At 55.7% G+C, this 21086-nt stretch overlaps 1 protein-coding gene across 28 annotated transcripts in view; it reads right to left on the bottom strand.

The window, feature by feature from the left end:
• Positions 1 to 4021: 4021 nt before the first annotated feature.
• The window catches only part of SSBP3 (single stranded DNA binding protein 3), a 157970-nt gene continuing 140905 nt past the window's right edge, over positions 4022 to 21086 (bottom strand). For 6 of the 28 annotated variants that reach the window (XM_069480021.1, XM_069480023.1, XM_069480016.1 and 3 more), the window contains 9 exons: positions 17299 to 17363; positions 16573 to 16621; positions 15948 to 15983; positions 15367 to 15421; positions 13953 to 14023; positions 6981 to 7059; positions 6664 to 6692; positions 6466 to 6567; positions 4022 to 5733 (listed from right to left, as the gene is read on the bottom strand). In XM_069480021.1, coding sequence (XP_069336122.1) covers positions 5704 to 5733; positions 6466 to 6567; positions 6664 to 6692; positions 6981 to 7059; positions 13953 to 14023; positions 15367 to 15421; positions 15948 to 15983; positions 16573 to 16621; positions 17299 to 17363 — 516 coding nt within the window. In that variant the 3' untranslated portion in view covers positions 4022 to 5703. Of the gene's footprint in view, positions 5734 to 6465; positions 6568 to 6663; positions 6693 to 6980; positions 7060 to 13952; positions 14024 to 15366; positions 15422 to 15947; positions 15984 to 16572; positions 16622 to 17298; positions 17388 to 21086 lie in introns of all 28 variants that reach the window. The other 22 variants (XM_069480030.1, XM_069480024.1, XM_069480020.1 and 19 more) reach the window with 13 other exon arrangements.

The raw sequence follows: 21086 nt of genomic DNA on the forward strand, positions 1-21086 counted from the left end.
TCACTACCTTTCGAGGCGGCCCCTTCATCCTTTGGCTGCTTGGCTTCTGGCATCTCAGGAGGAATGTCATCCTGTAGCTTCACCCCAAGGGCCCCCACTCTGCCTTCTGGGGCCACACACACCATCCGTTCCCCCAGCCAGGGGCCTGCCCTGTAGACGTTTGAGGCTGAGGACTGTGTGCCTCAAAGCCAAATAGCCCAGGGCCCACCTCCCACTGCACCTCTGTCCCTCTTCTCATCCCCGGTTCACCTGTTCCAGGCCACGTCCCAGAGCAGGGCCCGGCTGAGTAGGGCAGAGGAGCGAGGCCAGCCCCTCCCCTGTTCCGGACACTCCGCCTTGGTTAGTGCCACTGAGATCCTCAGTCTCTCCCAGGCCAGACGCGTCAGGCCACACCTCCTCATACCCAAAGATCAGGGAGCGGGCTTGCTGCCCGGGCAGGAACTCAGTGCTCTAGAGTCCAGCCTGTCAGGAGCAACATGGCCCTGCCAGCTTTCCTTCACCCGCCCCCACCCCACGACGCACACATAGACACATCCCCAGCTGGGCCAGTGATGGAGCCCAAGAATAGGTCAGAACTGGACACTGAGCCCTGAGGTTCCCCACTGTAGACCTCCCCTAGGGGCAGGCAGCCCCCCACAGCCCATTTTATAAGTACCACTGCGTGCCGGGTGCGGTGCTGGGAGCCAGAGATACAGAATGAGGGCGCCACGGTCCCTGCCCTCCAGGAGCTCGCGGTCTGCCGGGTGGGCACTGACAGCCGTCTCCTTTGGGTCTGCAGTAGCAGGTGCCCATAAAGGCCGCCTCCTTCCCCACATCGGAGCACCTGCCCACGGGTAGGCGGGTACCTGCAATGGGGAGGGGTGCCACTGAGCACATTCGGGGGCTGCTGGACATCCAGTTAGTTACTCCATGAGTACTCACTGAGCACCTGCTGGGTGCCAGGCCCTGTGCTGGGTGACTTGGGGACGAAGAGGACTCAGCCATGGTCCCCAGCTTAGAGGAGCTCCCAGCCTGATGGGGAGGCAGACACTGAATCGTTACAGCACAGGGGCCACGGGGACCCAGAGAGAGCCATCCCAGCCTAGAGGGCTTCCTGAAGGAGGTGTCATCCGAGCTAGGTTCTAAAGGGCAGGTAGAACAGAGGAGGGGACAGCAAGAACAGAGGCGCTCGGTGGGCAGCCAGCCAGAGTTCTGCGTGGCTGGGGCAGGAAGCGCTGGGGGGTGAGGAGGAGCAGGAGAGGCCTGCAGGTGTGGCAGCTGTGAGGAGTGTGGCCATTTGGGACCCCCCCCCCTCAGCGGGAGGCATTCTCTTCTCTGCACCCCCTTTCTTCATGTGGCCCCCAGGGCACCCCACTCTCCTGGTCTCCTCGCTTCCCTGCCTCCTTTGCTCCTGTTCCCAGATCTCTCACTGCCGAGAGCCCCCAGGCCAGGCCCTGGCCCCTTCTCCACGCGCTCGTGGATGATCTCAGCCAGCCTGTGGCTTTTAAAGACCAAACAGCCCGCAACTCCCAAAGTCTGTCTCCAGCCCAGACCTGCCCACCCGGCATCTTCACTGGGAGCTAATCAGCGCCTCAGGTTTAACTTGCCCAAACAGGGCTCTGCCTGCCGCCTGCCCGCTTCTGTGAAGGGCATCGCCAGCCTCCCTGTCTGTTTCGTTCCCTGCTGTATCCCGAGTGCTCAACAAACACACGAATGGGAGACGAATGGAAAGAGAGAGTCTGCGGAGGCTCAGAAGTGAGGTCTTTGTGGCATGGGGAGGGTTGAGATGGAGGCAGGAAACCGAGGGGGTGGCCGAATGTCCAGACACCAGATGCCAAGTACTGGGGCTCGTCAGGCTCCTGGGAACAGAGAGGACACACCAGGCCCAGACTGACTCTGCCATGTGGCACCCACCCCGCTTGGCCTGCTTCCTTGTTTCCAATCCCCCGCCCAACGCTAAGCCCGCAGTGCCTGTGCACAGTGAGCCCGGGGCTGGGCAGAGTAGGGCTCACCTGCCTCCAGCCCTCCCCTCCCTGCTCAGCCCCTCCATCCACGCCCAGAGGAGCCCCGCAGCTCTGCAGACCAGGCCAAGCGGCGCAGCTCTCCTTGGTCAGGGCCAGAGGGCCCGGGGGTGCTCTGGGTCCAGCCTCTTAGGGTTCATGGAATCTTGGAACACAACCCACCACAGTTCATGCGACAGCAGGGGCCGGGGTGGGGATTCCTCAGGGTTTGCCAGGGAGGTAGGCTGAGCAGCCGCAGCCCCAGCGGGAGCCCTGCCCTGGCTGTACGCCTTGGCAGCTGCCGGCCCCAGGGGAGGGTGCCCACCAGGGTGGCAGGGGGCAGGTCTCCTGCCTCGGAGCTGGCCCTTGCTCTGGGCCCCCAGGCTGGCCGCTGGAGTGGGCTGCCTGTGGACAGTGATGAGCAGGAAAGCAGCGGCTGTGCTGGGCCCAGCTCCTGGGCAGGGGCCCAGACAGGCAGGACACCCTTCTCCTGCCCCTCATTTCAGGGTCCTTATACTGGCCAGTGAGCGCTCTGGCCAGCCCCGCAGCTCTGTCAGGCCTGGGCTGGGAAAACACCATGGATAACAAGCGCCAGTCCTTTCCTCAGAGATCTACCCAGGGCAAGGCCAACCCGGAGCCAGCCCTCCCCAGGGCCACTATGGGGACGAGGGGCCCCAGGCTGAGGGGCTGTGGGGAAGAGCCTCAGGGTTGTCACGCCCCAAGCTGGGTGGGCGGTAGGTGCACAGGGCGCTCCTTGCAGGTTGGGCCCTGGCTTCCCTCTCGCTCGGCACCCCCACTCCAGCCTGAGGCTGACTCCTGCTCCAAGGAGCACAGGTGGCAGCGAGGGTATCAAAGGGGGCCCCATCTTTTACCTCCTTCCCCAGCACGGGGTCAGCGCCATTAGTGCAGCTTAATCACAGCCTGAGCCTCCTCACCTGTCCAGTGGGGACGTTCTCCCAATAGTTCAAAGGAAACCTTATCCCAAGGTGAGGAGGGAAGGACCAAATGGAACTTTCTAGATCGTCCCAGCTACTCCCCATCACACCCATTTGGACTCTCCCCAAACATGAGTAACAACAATACCACTGTAGCTGATACCACGCCAGGCGCTGCGGTGAGGCCTTCACAGCCCCACGAGGTGGGCAGGCCCCCACCCCCCACTTCACGGGTGAGGAAACCGAGGGCAGAGGAATAAACTAACTTGCCCACGGCCACACAGCAAGTAGTGGCAAAGGCAAGATCTGACCCTGGCAATTGGCAATCTGGTTCCTGAGACCCTCGTAAAGGTGGACGGAGCCCAGGTACTGCAGGTCCACTCCTGCTGTGGCCTAGAACGAGGTCCCCAGAGCTCAAGTAGGTAGAAAGTTCTACTTCCTAGATGTTGTGCCAGTCAGTGGTCACCACTGCTCCCTTGGCCCTGGCCCTCGGTATTTCTTGCCTAGACGTCGGCTGGGGATGGCTCTCCCCACATCCTGTCCCTTCCCAGGGTGCAGCCGGCTTACGTTTCCTGACATTCTAGTCGGACTGTGCTACTCTTGAAATGCTTCAAGGGCTCCCCATTGCCTTGCAGGTTAAAAAACAATCAGCTCCCCCAGGGCCCAGCATCTAAGGACCCCCGAGCCCCTGCAGGTCCCAACAGAGCAGGCACTCAAGGCGCGGGGGCCTCCGGTGAAGCAGATCCCGTGGGATCCCACTGTCCTGGCCAACACGGCACCGACAGCAAACACAGGGCACCAGGAACCTCTCTACTCCCAGAAAAGCAGACATTCCGGCAAAGCAAAATGTGTCTGCCAGACAAGAAACTGAAGCTGGCTTCCAGAAAGTCCCCAAATATTTAAAGCGAGGCTGATATCCTCCCCTCCCAACCTACCTGCCCAAAAGGCCACCGCAACTCTCCACAAGGCAGAATGAACACACCCGGGAAGGGAAGGCACGAATCTCGCTATGCACCAGCACAAAAACTCTGCCTGACGGGTCACCTTGCATTTTGTAATGAATATAATAACTCCAACCCACGTTCCCCCAAACATGTCAGGAAGGGCTGCGGAAAAAAGATGTCCCTTTAATAAAACGTTATCAACATATATCGTACACAAACTACAATGTATCATAATTACTTTTTTTTTTTTCCTCTCTTAATTCAGAACCAGACTACAAGGTAAGAAAAAACACAGAAACAGCTACAATGTTCCCAATAATCCGCACAAGGTCTTTTTTCAGGCAGATGATATCTCACATAATATGATATACATGGATGGGGGTGATAAAACAAAGACCAGCTACAGGGGAGGGGGAGAGGGTGTGTCAATGTACAAAGAACTCGGGTGTCTTCCAGGGCAAGACACGGGTTTCCATGGGGGACGATGAAGCCAGGGGGGCCGTGAGTCGCCCTCCTGGGAGGGCACAGGCTCCACCGTCGGGTTTGTCGGTTTTTGAAAATAAAAACAGGACGGGAAACAGCACGTCTGTTTGGTTGCTGGCGTCCCCCCACCCCCCACAGCCACTCCAGTCTTTGCGTCCAGTTCCAAGCACGTACAGAGCAATCCTGGTCAATATCCCATCTCGGAAAAGGGAGGACGAATAAAGAGAAAAAAACAAAGCAAACCAAAACTCCAGCCCGCCCTGCCCACGCCCACGACGGCGGCGATGCGAGGATCACGGGACCCGAACGTGGCGGTCACGGCTTCCAGGTCCCAGGTCATAGCCATCCTGTCGGTGGCGGCCTCTCCTACTCTGCTCCAGGCCACCGCCCAGCTGGCAGGATTCTCGCTGGGAAGACTGGGGTGGGGGCGGAGGAGGGGCCGGAGAGGCGGGGAGGCCGGGACAGGAGCGTCGGGGGACAGAGGAGGAAGCCGTCCCGGGAACAGCGCAGGTCTGGCTGCGGTAGATCCTGAGAGGTGCCGGGTGGTCTAGCCCCTCCGGCCACGTGACAAGCGTGGGTGTGGGCTGGGGTCCAAGTGTGCCGCTGCCGTCGCCACAGAAGCCAGGCAGAAGCACGCAGGCTCCCGCCACCCCAGTGCCATCGCACAAACCAGAACCCCAAGCTGAACGGGCTGACTTCCTTTTCTTCTTTCCAAAAAAGGCTTTTTGAGAGAAACCACTGATTGTAAACTGTCCAGTTTATTATTATTATTTTTAGATGGCTACAAAGACAGTGTGAGATCTCACACCTAGACTAGCTTTCCTGGTGGAAGGGCTTGGGGACAGACAGACAGCAGGGCTTCTGGATTTTTTTTTTTTTTTTTTTTTGCCTTTTTCCTTTTTTTTTTTTTAAAGAAGAAAGCATAGAGGTTGATTGGGGCGGGGTGGGGGGGCTTGCTAGAAGCTTCCATTTTTAAAAATTTTTCCCCAAAAAACACCCCCCTGAAAACAAATAAAAAAATCCCAACAACGGTAAAACCCCAAACAAAAAACAACAAAAAAGTGTCATGTACAGAAAAGGTCCTTTTGGGAAAGGGCAAGGGGTGGGATTTTTCTGGTCATTGACTTGAAATAAATTTTTATTTTGAGTTTTGTCCTTCATGTTTTATGGAATAAAAAGTTCGGCCTTTTTATTGCATGAAACTAAAGTGGGAAAGGTGGGTGCGGAGGGGGGTGGGCGGAGGGGGAGCAGGAGACGCCCTCCCCCCAGCTCCTGGATAATGACACCTCACTTCTTCTTGCATAATTTCTGGCATCTTCCCGCCTGCAATGCCGGCTCTCTCAGCGTCTCGGAGAAGGGGGGTCACACACTCATCGTCATGCTTGGAGAATACTGAAGGGAGAGGCAAAGGCGGGTGGTGAGGGCGGGGTGGGGAGGCCTCAGGCACAGCCGGGTGCCAACGCCCCTGAGGCTTCACTGCACAGGCCAGGCAGGGCCGTGTGGGTGTGGCTGGGCCAGCAGGGTGGCAGCCAGGAGGGGGCCTGAGGGCTCCTTTCCACCAGCAGCCCCCGTGCTCCTTCTCCTCTCTGAATCTCCCACTTCTTTCCAGCCCTGCCCGCCCCCAGGGCAGGCCTCTCAGCCAGGGCACAGCCAGGGTGTCCTGGGGAGGGGGCCAGTCCCCACGGGGTTCTGGAAAGCAACTTAACCGTGACACTTTCTTCACATGAGAAGGTATAGAGATGCCCACTCTGGGAAAAGCAGGCAGCCAGCCCTCTGCTGAGCCCCCTGGAAATCGCTGGTTCCATGAACCTTCCTCCCTAGGACAGATGGAAAGGGCCCCCCAGGGGCACTGCTGCCCCCAGCTCTCAGCCCAGCGCTCCCCGGCCATGTCAGCTTAACTAGTGCCGGAGGCGTCCGGCCTGCACGTCGCCACCACCAGAACGACCCACCAGCGGGCACACTCAGGGCAGTGTCAGCTGGAAAGCCCACGACACGGCTCCCAGGCCACCAGCCGGGCGGGCAGGCCGCAGCCACGGGGCTCCAGAACCTGCTGGATCGCAGTGGCCAGGCTGGGGACAAAGCCCACCCAGGGAAGAGCGCGCGTGCATGGGGGTGGGGGCTTACATTGTCATTCTGGAAGGAGTGGAGAAAGTTCCCTCCTAGCTCGCCGTCGTCTCGAGGGGTGCCTGGAGGATTGCTAATGCCACTTATGTTGTTAGGAGAATTCTGTGGAGAGAGGAGAGGAGGTGAGCCCCCACGTCCCCCACAACCTGCCGACGCGGACAGCGTGCTGTCGGGGAGGGGCGTCGTGTGCACACTCACTTTTGGAAGTCCATCTATGTCACCCGACCCTGAAAGGAGAGAAGAATCCAGTTCAGTTTTTTGCACACTGCTCCGTGGAGGGGTCCCTGGCCTCTGCGAAGGATCCCTTCCTCGTGGGCTGCTCCGGCCTCCAGGCCCTTCCACCCAAATCCCACACTCTTTCTGTGCAGAGAATGTTCTGTGTGGGAAGTTTATCTCTCTCTGGATCTTTCTGAGTGCCCAGCCAAGGCCAGGCTGTAAACCGGGCCCCGTTCCCAGAGCTGGGGCAAAGGGACGGTTGCCCGGACAGGAGGGGCAGGCCGAGGGCACGGGCTCACCTAACGATCCGTTCATGTGGTGAGGCTCCATGCCGCCCATGCCGCCCATCGGGCCGTCCGAGCCAGGACCCATCGGGAACTGCGGGAGAAACACAGATGGCAGCTCGGCGGGCCCCAGGCCCTCTGCAGCCCTCACAGGGCCCCACGTCCCCGAGTCAGTCAACAAAGACAAGCAGCTTCAAGGGCCCAGGCCCTGGGCTACAGCACACAGGAGTCCCCACCTCACTGAACTTCGGTTCTGATGGGCTCTGCACACACGCACTTGGGTGCTTAGGGCCCAGGGGGCCGGGGTAGGCCCCTCACCTCCGCCCTAGGAGTCCCAGGGAAAGGGAACAAACTCGGGGAGGGACAGGGACCGGCCAAGGCCATCCAGTCCCACGGAGCAGCAGCTCTCAACCCCCCTCTCAGATCTCACTGCAGTGCTCTGTCCGTCCCCGGGCAGAGCGTGTGGTTCACCAGCCCGGGACTCACACCGACGGCTCTGACCATGCCAGGCCAGGGACCCAAAGGGCCAGTGCTTCCCACCACCATTTCACATGGGAGGAAACAGAGTGGAAAAGGCTGTGCCCCAGGTCTCCCAGGCCGGAGACGAGGCGCTGGGACTGGAACCCGGCAGCCTGGCCCTGGGGCCGGCACGCTGGCCTCCTCCTGGCTAATAAGATGGAGAAGTGCAAGTGAAGAAGCCTCCTGGGGTGGGCGGTGAGAAGAGATGGGGTTTGCCAGGTGGTGGGGGAGCAGGAGCTGGGGGGCCACCCAGCAGGGCACCACGCCTTGGAGCTGTGGGGCAGGGGAGGTCACTAGGGAGCCCCCACGCAGAAAAGACAGTGCAGCAGACCAGGGATTCCGACACGGGACTGGTTCTACGCCATTCTCGGGCCTATCTGGGACCATCTCCCATCTCAGAAAGGAGGCAAGTGAAGGCCAGAGGTCACTTCCCACAGCCACGAGTCACAGCCCAGCAGCCACGAGTCACAGCCCAGGGAGGGAGGGTGAGCCCAGCCCGGAGAGCCAAGCCCTGTGATGCCGGCCAGATGCAGGGTGGGAGGGGTGGGGGTGGTGGAATGGAGGACCGTTTGGCACCCGGTCTGGGCTGGGCGCTGAGGACACAGAGCTGAGTCACACCTGAGTCTGGGCCGGGAGGAGGTGCTCTCAGACACCCAGCGACCCCCCAGAAGGACAGAGGTGCTGAGCTCTACAGAGCTGCAGACAGAGGTGGGGAAATCCGAACAGGCTGCAGGGAGGAGGAGGCAGGGCATCACCAAAATTGAGGGGCACGGTTTGGGCAGGCAGAGACCATGGCAGAAGTAATCCCGGGCAGGGGTCCTGCAGGAGCAGAAGGCCTCCCAGTGGGGTGCAGCAGGGAGGGTGCAGGGGCGAAGCTGGGGCACGAGCCTCCCCACATCCACTCGCCCACCCAGGTGCGCAGCCACCTTGCTGTCCCAGGCAGCTCACAGGCTTTCAGGCACATTTTGCCATCTGGCAACAAATTTCACGCTTATTCACCCAAGTGATGAGGATGAGGGTAACCAACTTTTTAAGGAACCAACCCATGACACAGCCATACCAGACCAAAAAATTTCCCCAAAATGATAGTAATTATGCACGTGCATGTTATTATTTGTAACATGAATGTCATTACTTTAACATGAATATATAAAAACAAGTACTTATTTGACATTAAATATTGTGTTTTGTGTAGTATTTTCACAGTTTCGTTGAGATATAATTCACATACCATACAACTGGCCCATTAAAGCGTACCGTTCAGGGGTTTTAGGATATTCACAGGGCTGTGCAACCACCACTGCAGTGAGTTTTAGGACATTTCCATCACCCCAGTAAGAAACCCTCCACCCCCGAGCCTCAGGCGGCCGTCACTCTACTTGCTGTCTCCACCGATCGCCTATTCCGGACATTTCGTATAAATGGAGTCAGGTGGCCTTCTGTGGCTGTCTTCTGTCACTCAGCACGTTTCCGAGGTGCGTCTGTGCTGCTGCATGAGTCCTGCGTGACTCCGTGCTTTATTCCTCCTTACGGACAAGCAGGCCACCGCATGGACAGACCACGTTTTATGAAGCCAGTCGTCAGCGAGTGGGACATCCAGGCTGTTTTCACTTTCTGGCTGTTATGACTGATGCTACCGTGGATATCCGTGTACAAGTTCCCGTGAGGGCACATGTTGCCATTTCTCTTGGGTAGATACCTGGGAGTGGAACTGCTGGGTCCTACGGTGACTCTGTGTTTAACCTTGAGAGGAAACGTCAGACTGTCTCTCAAAGCAGCTACACCTCTTTACACTCCCACCGGCAGCGTATGAGGGCTCCAATCTTTCCACATCCTCGCCAGCACTGGTCATTTTGTCTTTTGACAATAGCAGCCATTCTTACGGGTGGGGTGTGGCATCTCACTGCGGTTTTGATTTGCATTTCTGAATGAGTAATGACACACAGCATCATTTCATGTGCTTATTGGCTATTTATATATCTTTGGAGAAACGTCCATTCAGATCCTTGTCCCATTTTTTTTAATTGGATTGTCTTTTTATTATTGAGTTGTAAGAGCTCTTTATGTATTTGGGATTCAAGTCTCACATCAGATATATGATTTGCAAATATATTCTCCACGCTGTGTGGTGTCTTTTTACTTTCCTGATAGAGTCCTTTGAAGCACCAATTTTTAAAATTTTGATGAAGTCTAATTTATCTATTTTTTTCTTTTGTTGCTTGTTTTTTTGGTGTTGTGTCTAAGAAGGCTTTGCTAAACCCAGGTCATGAAGATTTACTTCTCTGTTTTCTTCTAAGTGTTTTATAGTTTCAGCCCTAACATTTAGGTCTATGACATACTTTAATTTTTGTGTACTGGTGTACGGACGTAGCCCGACCACACTGGTTTGCATGAAGGTATCTAGTTCCAGCACCACTGACTTATTCTGTATTATTTACTTTTCTGTTACATAAATATTATTATTTGAACAAAATAACAATAGATCTAGTTAACAGTGGCCATTAAAAGGAAGGTTAAATAAATGGTATGTATGGGGAAAATATGACATTTTTTTCTTTTTCTTTTCTTTTCTTTTTTTTTTTTTTTAGAGACAGGGTTTTGCTATGTCACCCAGGCTGGAGTGCAGTGGCGTTGATCATAGTTCACTGCAACCTGAACTCCTGGGCTCAAGCGATCCTCCTGCCTCAGCCTCCCGAGCCACTGGGACTACAGGCACGTACCACCACACCCAGCTAATTTTTCTATTTTTAGTAGAGATGGAGTCTTGCTATGTTGCCTAGGCTGGTCTTGAACTCTAGGCTCAAGTGATCCTCCCACCTCAGCTTCCCAAAGTGCTGGGATTACAGGTGTGAGCTACTGTGCCTGGCCAAAATAGGACATTTTTATGTTTCTGTCCTCTGATACAGCAGTAACTCTTTTTAAAGATTCTTTGTTGAATATTTAAATTTTGTAGGCTATATTATTTATAAGTTTTTCTCATGAAGATGCATGTATTTAATTTAAAACTATAATAGGACTAATGAAACAAATATTACTTATATTTAAAAAATAACAATGACATGTTTCTTTCTGCCCCAAAATACAACAGAGTATTTTTGTTCTGCTTCCCTTCCCAATACTACTTCTCTGACTTGACTGCTGCCTTCCTGGTATCTTTTTAAAATGCAGTGGCAAAACGAAATATGAAATGTAGTCAATGTAAAATTCACTTGACTCACTGCTCTGCTCTTACCAAGCCCACCTCACCCCGACTCCCGCTGTCGGTCCAACTTGACACCCACCTAAATACCCTCTCCACAAAAACGTCTGCACACGGAGTACTTAGGGTGTTACTTATTATTACTAGCACAGGTTTTTGGACTCGCAGAAATTCACTTCCTGCTCTCCAAAGATGACGACCCACTTCTGTGCCTGTGGACACAGGCTGGCCTTGGTGGACAGTCGCTTGTCAATTGGGACCTCTGCGTCTATAAATTCACCAGATGGGCTATCCCTGTGTACGATGTCTGTCACTTTTTAACACTGTGAAGCACCCTGGATGGCATTATAAATTAAACCTCTTTCTCAGAAAAAATGGCTTTGAAGCACAGAGGTAATTTGGACTCGTGAGAGCCTAACTGGATTCCAAATAAGTTACAGTTTTAGTGAAGAAATTGAGAAAGTCCCGTTGAACCTGGTGACAGTTTTTGAGTTCGCAAGCAGTCTCATTTCCCAAAAGTGAGTCATGACTTCTGCCGTGTGAGGTTTTGCTGCAACCTCCACGTGACACCGAATGCCTCGGGTGTGGCTGGCTCAGCCCCATGCGGGCTCCTCGTGGCCTCTTTAAAGACCAGACAGGCCTGGAGAAACAGTACGCCCGTTTCTATCTTACTGTAATCCCTTTTTCCATTCTCATCGCGGTGCATTTCCAAATCAGAGAAGGACACCCTTCTTGTCTCGCACTTAAAAAAAAAAAAAAACACGTTTTCACGGCAGACCGACATTTTTAACATCTTTTCTACAGCCAGCAACAATGACAGTCATCTCGTGGGCACGTGTCTGAGGTGGTCGCTGTGTCTGTGAAGTCAAAAATCTCATTAAGTGCTTCTGCACGTTCGGAGGAAATTGAAAAGTGCCCAAAAACTTTCATTACGAAAGCTGACGGCACAGGTGGCAAATCACACTTTGTGGCAGTGTCGGGTACAAGGTGTGCAGGACATTTAACAGGTAAGATGTTTTCATTTCCATTGGTAAAATGCTTACAGGCTAAGTGAAATTCGCCAAAATTAACCGCATACAAGCGTGCAGATACACAGGCAAAGCCTCGTCTGTATTTGGACAGGAGAACAACAATCTTTCATGTTTTCTGCAGCTTCACTAACATCTTCCTGGAAATCAAGATGACAATTTAAAACTGCAGTTTTCAAATGCACACACCTCAGAGCTAGCGGGAACCTGCTGCTGCCGCGACTTGAGGCGTCACTTTATGTGCTGCAGAAAGCGCGACTGTCGGTGAGATCAGACAGACACCGGCTCTGCCGCGAGGGGCCGACACACCTGCCGTCAGAACTCCCTCTGCCTTTGGCTCACACACAGGACTTCCAGCTGCAACTTCTCAATCAGGAAATGTAACCTCCTCGGTTCGCAGTGCCATCAAGGGGACGCGATGATAATGGAGCTCGTGCGACGGGTGTGCCCAGCGTGTTCAGCGACCACTCTGACGGAGCACTGCTGTCTCTCTGGAGGTCAAAACCCCCAGACTCAGCAGGACGTGCCTGCGTCATCCCAGACTTGGGAAGAAGTCTCCAGTGCGCTTCCGTGTCCCCTTCTCTGCCACGCCCACGCCGTTCTGCTCTGCATCCTGGGAAGTATGTTGTTTGGCCTCTTTACCTCCCTAAGCCAGTTGTGTGTCCTTTAAAATAACACGGTCATTCAGCCTTCTCTTTCACTGGTGGCTGGGTCACGCTGGTGCTGGCACTGTCACCGATCTCATTTTCATCATCTGAACTCTTAGGAAACACGGTCACAATGCTCACAATGTTAAACTGAAAGCAGCACGAACCCGACACAAGGCGTCCCCTGCATCTGCGGCAGAGCCCGAGGCAGAGGCCGTTAACACGCACAACCGCGGCACGGCTGTCGCCCTTGCGGCGACGTGACGCAGGCGATCTGTTGTGGACAGCCGCAAGTCACGACTGCCAGCATCCATGGTCAGGGGACACGCAGTGACAGTGACCGTGGGAGGCAGATAATCTATGCCATTTCCAACTGACACTAAAAACAGTGTTTTTGCTCTCTGCCTTTTGGGCCTCTGTGTGGGTTTTATACGTTTCCACCCAACCCTCTGCGTCCACTGCCAAAGCCCAGAACTTTTCGTGTCAGAGATGTCTCAGGATGCAAGGCTTTTAGAGCTAAACCTGGATGGCTGGTCGCCCTCGTGAGGAGGTGGCCGTGAGGCTGGGGTGGTGGGAGGTGCTGGCTGTCCCCTGGTGTGGGGCAGTGTATGCATTTCCCATACGTCCTCGTCAGGGACCCTGGTTAAGGAGGGAGGCCAAAACCCTCGCCTCCGAGGGCCGCTGGGGGATTACATGCATGCAGTATCCACACTGGGGGTGGGAGGGATTCAGGTGTCACCTTGGGAACTGAGCCAGCAAAACCAAAGGCCCTACCCCCCCCCCCCCCCCCCCCGCTCTGCAGTCCACAGACCTTTCAGACCTGAGCTCCCCAAGGACAAGGCTGGACAGAGGCACCTCCCTGCCTGCAGGGAGGAGGGAGGCACGGACGGGAATGGAAGGGCTGTCTGTGAGGGGAAGCAGGGAACTCCCAGCAGCGGGATGGGGGACCCGCATAATCCAGTCCCATCCAGCGGCCTCGGGGGAGGGGGTGGGGAAAGCCAGAATCAGAAAAGGTGGCATCGAGGCAGCAGCAGGCAGGGGCTGGCTCTCTCAGAGGCAAAGAAGGGAGGCAGTGGCTTCGGACGAGAGTGTGGCCCGAGGAGAGGCAAAGCAACCGCCAGGCAGAGGAGTCACAAGCTCACGGCAGCAGCACAAGGCAGGCAGGTCCCCAAATGAGCCACCTGCTCCTGCCACGGTCTCCACCCTCAGCTCCAGTGCCAAGGAAACAGGCCCGAGAGGGCACAGGCATACCCAGGGCAGTGCAGCCGGTTGGCTAAGCAGGGACCGGCCACCCCCACTGCAGCCTGGGGCCTCCCCGCCAGCACCCCCCACGGCAGCAGGTCCCCAAGGCGGCTCGGCACCCTCACCCTGACTGGAGGGGTGGGAACTGCCTGCCGCCTTGTCGCCCACCCCCTACCAGCTATGAAATGGGAGCTGAGCTGCCCAAGAGTTAATCACTTTTCTGACGGTTTATTTTATTCATCTTTGGTAACAAATGGCTGAAATCAATTAAACTTGCTTTCCCCTCAGCTGATGAAGTTAATTATGATTTGTTATGGTGTCTGATATGTAAATTATTAGAAAGCAGACTTACGTTGGACCGGCTGCCTCCAGGCGGCACCGGATTAATCATTGTGTAGATGTTGTCACTGGAGTTTGTTGAATCTGTAGAACAGGGGAGACCCGCAAGTCGGGGTGATTAATTCATTTCTTAATTAAAACAAACTCGTGGCACTTGAACTCATTCTTTTGTATTTTATCACCTAAAATTTCCTCTAAGTACCACCATTTTCTGGCTAATTTGTATTTAATGAAGATTCACAAAGTTTTTAATCACAGAAAATTCAACTGTGAAAACCGCTCAACCCCGGCAGCAGGACACGGCAAGGGGGGACCACAGGTTGGAATTCTCGTCTCCCCACCCCACACCAAACCTGGTCCCCAGACACTGCTTGGGACAACGTGGGGGTGGCAAAGCCACCACCTGGGCTCGCCCCACCACCACCCATCCCAGTGGCTCGATCAAATCCGGGCAAGTGGAATGCTGCGCATGGCCCAGGGGCCACCCGCCAAGCTGGCGGGGCAGGAGGGTGCGGCAGGGACGGGCTGGGGACACATTAACATATGGAGCGGGTCCGTGTGGCCCAGTCTGAATGTAGGTCATGCAGCTCATCAAAATGCAGCCGCAGGAAGGGAGCCGGAGTGGGAGCCGAATATCTGGGCGCAGCCAGCTCCACCCCAGCAGCCGAGCAGCGTCCCGGTGAGGGGAGCGGGAGCTGGGAGGGGGTGGGGGAGCGTCCCCTCCGTCTCCCCAATTAGCCAGAAGAGTCTCCTTAGGAAATCAGCGAAAACGTTTATATCACGGGAGCAGGCACCGTAATTCAGGGCAGAAATCCAACTACCTCTCACTTGTTATTTTTGGGGTGGGTAAGGATCATATGTTGGATTCCTTCTAGCTGGCTGGCGTGCTATTCTTAGCTGGAAGAAACATAACTGCGATGCCGTGTGTGTATGTGCATGTGGGCATATGCCCACGTCTGTGCACACATGCCCTCTTTCGACGAAAGAAAAAGGGAGAAGGGATCTTCCACACAGAGGACCAGAAGCCAGGAGCCACGCAAACCCAAGGGTATCGTGCTTAGAGTCCCGGCCCCAGCATGCGAGAACCCAAGGCCCCTCTGTGCGTCATCTAGGGAAATGGCGACCCAGGACAGGGCTCTCCCTGAGGAGAGGGAGCCAAGGGCAATGTGACCCCTTGTTCCCAGGCCGCTCTGCTCAGCCCCGCCCTTTAGGAAGCAGCACCTGAGAACCAAAGGGGAGTGACCCGAGGCTGCACAGTGGGTCAGCGACACCAGGGGTGCCCTGACCCCAAAGCCCTGGATGCCGCATGCAGGGGGGGACGCACTGCTCAGGAAGGAGTGGCTGGGGGCTGCAGCTCCGCACCCCAGCCCCTCCAGGACTCTCTGGCAGCCCCCACCCCAACAGCAGCTCCCCTCAAGTGCTCTTACCTGCAGGACTGGGCATAATGGGTGTTCCTGGGGGGCCACCACCACCAGGGGGTCCCTGGAGATGAGATAAAAACTAGTATCAGACCCCCCCCACGGGGCGATGACACATGGGGGGAGGGCCCCATGCTGTCCCTAGGCAGCAGTAAGTGCCCACCCGGCCCGGCCTGCCCTCCCCTCCTGCTCAACCTCCAGTGCTCACTCAGAGCCACGGTGTTTAAGCCAGAGGGAAACTGAACTTATATTAATGTTCCCCCCTTTGCTTTTTCAAACCTGGGTACACGTGTGTGAACAGGTGTAGGTGGCACTGTAGGCCACCTGGAGAAAACCAGAGGCCCACCGTGGAAGGCAACCAGCCCACTGGTCAGCTCCCCAGAAGGAAATCCCAGGGCCAGGTCCTGTCTGGGGACTGCTGGGCCACCCAGGCCTGTGTAGATGCGTGAGTATTGACAGCAAGTGCCAGCAGTTTGGAACCTCTGCTCGGGATGTGCTTTGAAAGGTAAAGTGATGTGGACCCTGAGTTCTCCTGCACGCTCAGTCTCCCGGGGCTAGACACGCAATGCCCGAAACTCACACACACTTACCACATAGGTACCGGGTGATGAGGAGGAGTATGGAATCTAGAAATGAGATGTGGGGCGCCACGTGTCAGTCACTTCCTCTGACAGGCAGTGCCCCTTAGCTTCTAAACCCACTTGGGGACACAAGCCCATTCTTCACAGGAAAGGCCTTGGGACCACGAGCTGGCTACCTGATCAGTTTCCCTAGGTGGGCCAGGGACAGGACCGAGTCCAGTTCTTTCTGCTACGCTGAACTGACCCGCAGTCCTGGGCGGGAGCCATGGGGCCACAGGAGGCCCCTCCAGTTTGGAAAGACAGGCCTCTGCCCTTCTGCCCAGCCCTCTGCCCTTCTCCCATGGACTGTCTCTGCTGAGCGCCCTCCCGCCCCTTGCTCTGAGGCTGGGAGGCAGCCGCCCAGGCAGAGGACCCTCTACTCTGAGCAGTGCTCTCCCGGCCCGGGTCTGCGGCCTAGACCTTGAGGAGTGGGCGGGGCGGGCGGCACACTACTCCCAGGCCTCCACCTACACGTGGCCCCCTCCCTGGAGGCACCTGCGGGAATCCTGCATAGCTCCTCTCCCGGGGACACCTCCACCCTGCACCCAGAAGCCCTCCCCTGACAAACCCCACCCCACCCGGCCGGGGTACTCACTGAGTTAGCACTGTTAGGATTGGGCCAGGGTCTGCCAGCTCCCGGGCCCCTGAGGGAGGGAGAGAGATGGAGACAATGAAAAAGGTGCCAGAAATTTGAAGGGGTGGAAGTGGCAGGGGCAGGAGAGGGCTGACATCAGTAACAGGAAGTCCTTTGTACCGTCCAAGGGCCTCAGAGTCCATGTGGCTTAGGCAGTAATGGGTAGTTCCATGGGTGAAAGTCTATGAACTCCTTTAAATTATATATAAAATTTATAAAATACTTAAAATTATACATAAAATTTCCTATGCTTATGCATTTTCCTAGGAAAGGAGTCCACAGATTCTCACAAAGGGGTTAAAAACCAGTAAAGCACCAGAGAGCAGTGGCTAATTGTACCAGGGTTCAAATCTTGACTCTGCCACTGAAAGCTGTGTGAGCCTGGGCAAGTTACTCCGCCTCTCTGTGCCTCAGCGACCTCATCTGCAATGGGGGATAACAGTAACGGCCTCACTGGGTTCTCGTGAGGATTAGGAGAGCTAATACGTGTAGCACACCCAGAACTGTGCCTGGCACACATGAACACTGTATGAGGCTGAGCTCTCATCACCAGGGCCGCCAACATCCTCACTCTACCGATGAGGAGACTGAGGTCCAGAGAGGTACCAGCAATGACTCTTATCACGAGTCTTCTGGGGTGCCGGCAGAGGGTGGGGAAAGCCACTGGCCGGGTCGTGTTTGCCTTACATGTTAATCCCGGGCATGGCGGGGCCGAGGGAGTTGGGTGGTGGTCTCATGCCGCTGCCGTAATTCTGCAACGATAACCAAGGGTCAGTCTATGAGAAGGAGAAAGGAACCGGAGAGAGGAGGGAGGAAAAACAAACAGACAGAATATAAGCGAGAGGGTTAGTCTGTGAAAAGGATCTGAGAAAAAACAATACATTCTTTCAAAAAAGGTGGGGGAAGGTGGGAACCAGGTGTTGGGACCACAATGACAAGCCAGCACAGAGGGACAGTCACAGCACTCAATGCACTTCAGGGGCCTTGTGGTGATGCTCTCAAAAACTTGTGATGTCACGCAAGCTGCTCTCATCTCTGGGCTCCCACCACACTAGCCAGAGGGAACAGACTGTCTTGGACCCCCGTGTCCACCTTCCATTGGTCCCACTGGACTCTGAGTGCACTCTGAAGGTGTCCTAATGGTCACACCGCCCCTTCCCTCTCTGCAGTGGCTGGCACAGACTGGGCACTCACTAAGCCGACGCTGGAGCAGCCAGTGAAGTGAACGCACAGAAGTAAAGCGAGCTCGGCTGCAGTTTAAGCTCGGCCCTCATAGGAGACTCTAAAGTGGGTTAGCGGAATTTTAATGGCAAAGAACAGCCAGCATTAGCTGCCATTTATTTAGCACATAATATATTTTATACACGGTCCCTGGTTTGATCTTCTTTTTTTTTTTTTTTTGAAAGAGAAACAGGGTCTTGCTCTGTTGCCCAGGATAGAGGAGTGTAGTGACCCGATCATAGCTCACTATAGCCTCAAACTCCTGGGCTCAAGCGATCCTCCTGCCTCAGCCTCCCAAGTAGCTGAGACTATAGGTATGTGCCACTGTGACCAGCTAATTATTTTTTACCTTATGTAGAGACAGGGTCTCGCTATGTTGCTCAGGCTGGTCTCAAACTCCTGGTCTCAAGCGATCCTCCCACCTCAGCTTCCCAAAGTGGTGGGATTACAAGCATGAGCCATTGGCACCCGGCCTCTAGTTTGATCCTTGTAACAGTTCCACGAGGCTGGTATTATTCCCATTTTACAGAACAGGAAACTGAGTATTTGGTCTTTACAACAATTCCACAAGACTCGAACTGTTCCCATTTTACAGAAAGGAAGACTCAAAGTCTGAGGGAGAAAGGTTTGCCTAAAGTCACAGTCAGCAAACAGCACGCTGGGCTTTAACCTGGGTCTGCAGGCCCCGGAGTCTGCGCTCTCACCTGCTCACGTGGTGAGAGGCGGATGGGAAGGGGGTCTGAGCAGGAGGAGCGAGAGCGAGAGCCGACAAACTCAGAGCCAACATCGGGCTACGGCGAGATCTTCATCCAGGGACCATCTCCTACATCTCACCCCTTGGGGCCACCTGCCCTGCTCGGTCAGCCACAGACGGGCTTGGAGTCTAGAATACCAGACAGGATGCAGACGATGACAGGAGCAATACCAGGCTGGCTGGCAAGCAGCGAGACACCCAGTCAGAGCGGGCAGGGGAGGGTGGGCTGCAGAAGCCCGTTGGCACCAGCCCTCGTAAATCTTCACGTCACCCTGTGCCTGCTCAGGGTGAGCCCTGTGGGGCAGGAAGGCATGTGCACCGAATTCAAGCAAACAGTGGCTGGCTTGGGGCATGTGCCAGGGCCAAGCCCACTTTACAGACAGATGCCACAGGGTCACGAACAGAGCCTGTGAGGTCAGAACACAGGAAGGCTGGCCTTGGCTTGGCCACTTGATGGGGACTTTGGGCAAATTACACAAACAGTGGCAATGCTTACTGCACGCCAGGCTGTGCTACACCACCTACATGTAATTATCTCGACAATCCCATTACTCTCCCCACTTCAGAGATTAGAAAACTGAGGTACAGAAGAAGAGTGACGGCCCCGTCACACAGCTCTGCAGCCTGGCTCTGGTTTGAGAACCACGTCCCCGCTGCTGCGCTGCCGTGTCTGTACGACGGGGACACAGAGCTCCCTATGTTTCCAACCTTACAGGGCCCGATGCGGATCAAATGAAAAGACAGTTCCAAAGTGCTCTGCAAGCCCGAGGAGGTGTGCACTGATTTGGGCACATCGGCAGCAGAACACACAGCAGAGCCCGTGGGCTGCCGCAGCGTCTTAGGACCTCGGGTCTTCAAGGGCCCTTCCATCCCCTCTCCCCGTCTCAGCCTCACCCCCCTCCTGCGGAACAGGAAGCTCAGCACCTCCCCCGGCAGCCCGCTCTCCACTGTGGCCAGCCTGGCCGATCACAAAGGTCTTCCAGAAAGACTGAGGTCTCTTCCTGGCACCACAGCTGCCTCTCCCACCCAGGAGAAAAGCCTGCACGAGAGTGGAAGCCCAGGACGCCGCAGCACACAGAGCGCGGGGAGAGGCGAGGACAAGCGGACGGACACTCGCTCCAGAAAGAGGTCTGGACGCGCAGCGTGCAGCCGCGAGCCAGGAGGCTCTGGGTGCACCGTCTAACCCCGCCCAGCCCCCAGGAGCCTCCAGAACAGCCAGCGAGGCAGCTTCCCTGGAGGGAGCTTCCCTACCAGGTCTCTTCTCCTATAGAGGCACAGACCCTGGAGGGCCACTCACACATTGTCATTTCACAGATGACAACGTGGAGGCTCAGAGAGCCGGAGACTTTCCCAAGGCCACACAGTAAGTCAGCAGCGACGATCAGGCTGAAATCAGCTTGCAGGGGAAGTGTTCACAGCAGAAGCACCAGCCTGAGAAGCATGGTTTCAGGGACTCAGTAGAAATGGGTCTGGCTCGGCCAGCTCCTGTCTGCCCACAGCACTGCGTTGCTAGAGGTGAAGATGGTGAAGCTGTACAAGGTGTGGTCACTAACCAGATGCTGCACAGAGGGGAGGAGCCCTCACCTGACACTCATCTTGCAGAGCAGGGACCAGAGGCCCAACCTGGCAGAGCTGTAGGCAGAGCCGTGCTTTCCAGGTCTGAGCTCGCCCCTCTCCCGTCCACTGGGAGTGACCAGGGCAGCACCCTCAGGGACAGAAAGGGCCTAGGGAATGGAGAGTCTGCCCTCTCCCGATCCCCAGCCTTGGAGTCCAAAACTTCCAGGCTCTGCTGTGCCCAAGACAACCTCTGATGCCCACTCCCTGGCTGGCCCGCAACCCTGCAATCCACCCCACACCCCAACCCTGCCCAGGCCCAGCGCTGCACCAACGCCAGGCCTTCCTGTGCCCAGCGATGGGCTGGTGGGGACGTCTGGTTGCTTCAAGGGAGGCTTGGCTGTGAGATTTAACACTGCTCCCCACCTAGAGGGGTATGGGAGACATGGGCAAAGCACCTTAAAGTTTCCATATTGATAAAGTAAAATAAAGAAATGTTTTCAGAGCCTGTGATGATGGCAAGGGTATGTCAGCTGACCTTACCACATCCCTGGGCTACCACCTCCCTCTCCCCCCGGGGACCCTCCCAGGGGCCTAAGGGAGCTCCACCCTTTCTACCCTGCTCAGGTGAGGCCCGAGAGGCCCTTTCCCTCAAGACCACAGGCTCTGGGACCTTCACCTCTCTCAAGTGTGCCAAAGAGTGTGCTGGACTGTTGGCCAGGAGCACCACCGTGATGAGATACTCACTAAGCCAGGAGGAAGTCCTAAACTTCCAGAACATTCTGCTGTCGGTCTGATAACATCGATTTTCAGCTTTTAGAACCTCAATACTGGTTACTGCTAGAGGCTTAACAAACTGTTAATGACTTAGCCAGAAAAAAGGAAGAAACCTAAAGCAATTACTAAATCCAAGCAACTAGAGATATAAACAGTGGTTTTAAGCCCC

This window comes from Eulemur rufifrons, chromosome 8, assembly GCF_041146395.1.
Source record: "Eulemur rufifrons isolate Redbay chromosome 8, OSU_ERuf_1, whole genome shotgun sequence".
Lineage (NCBI taxonomy): Eukaryota > Metazoa > Chordata > Mammalia > Primates > Lemuridae > Eulemur > Eulemur rufifrons.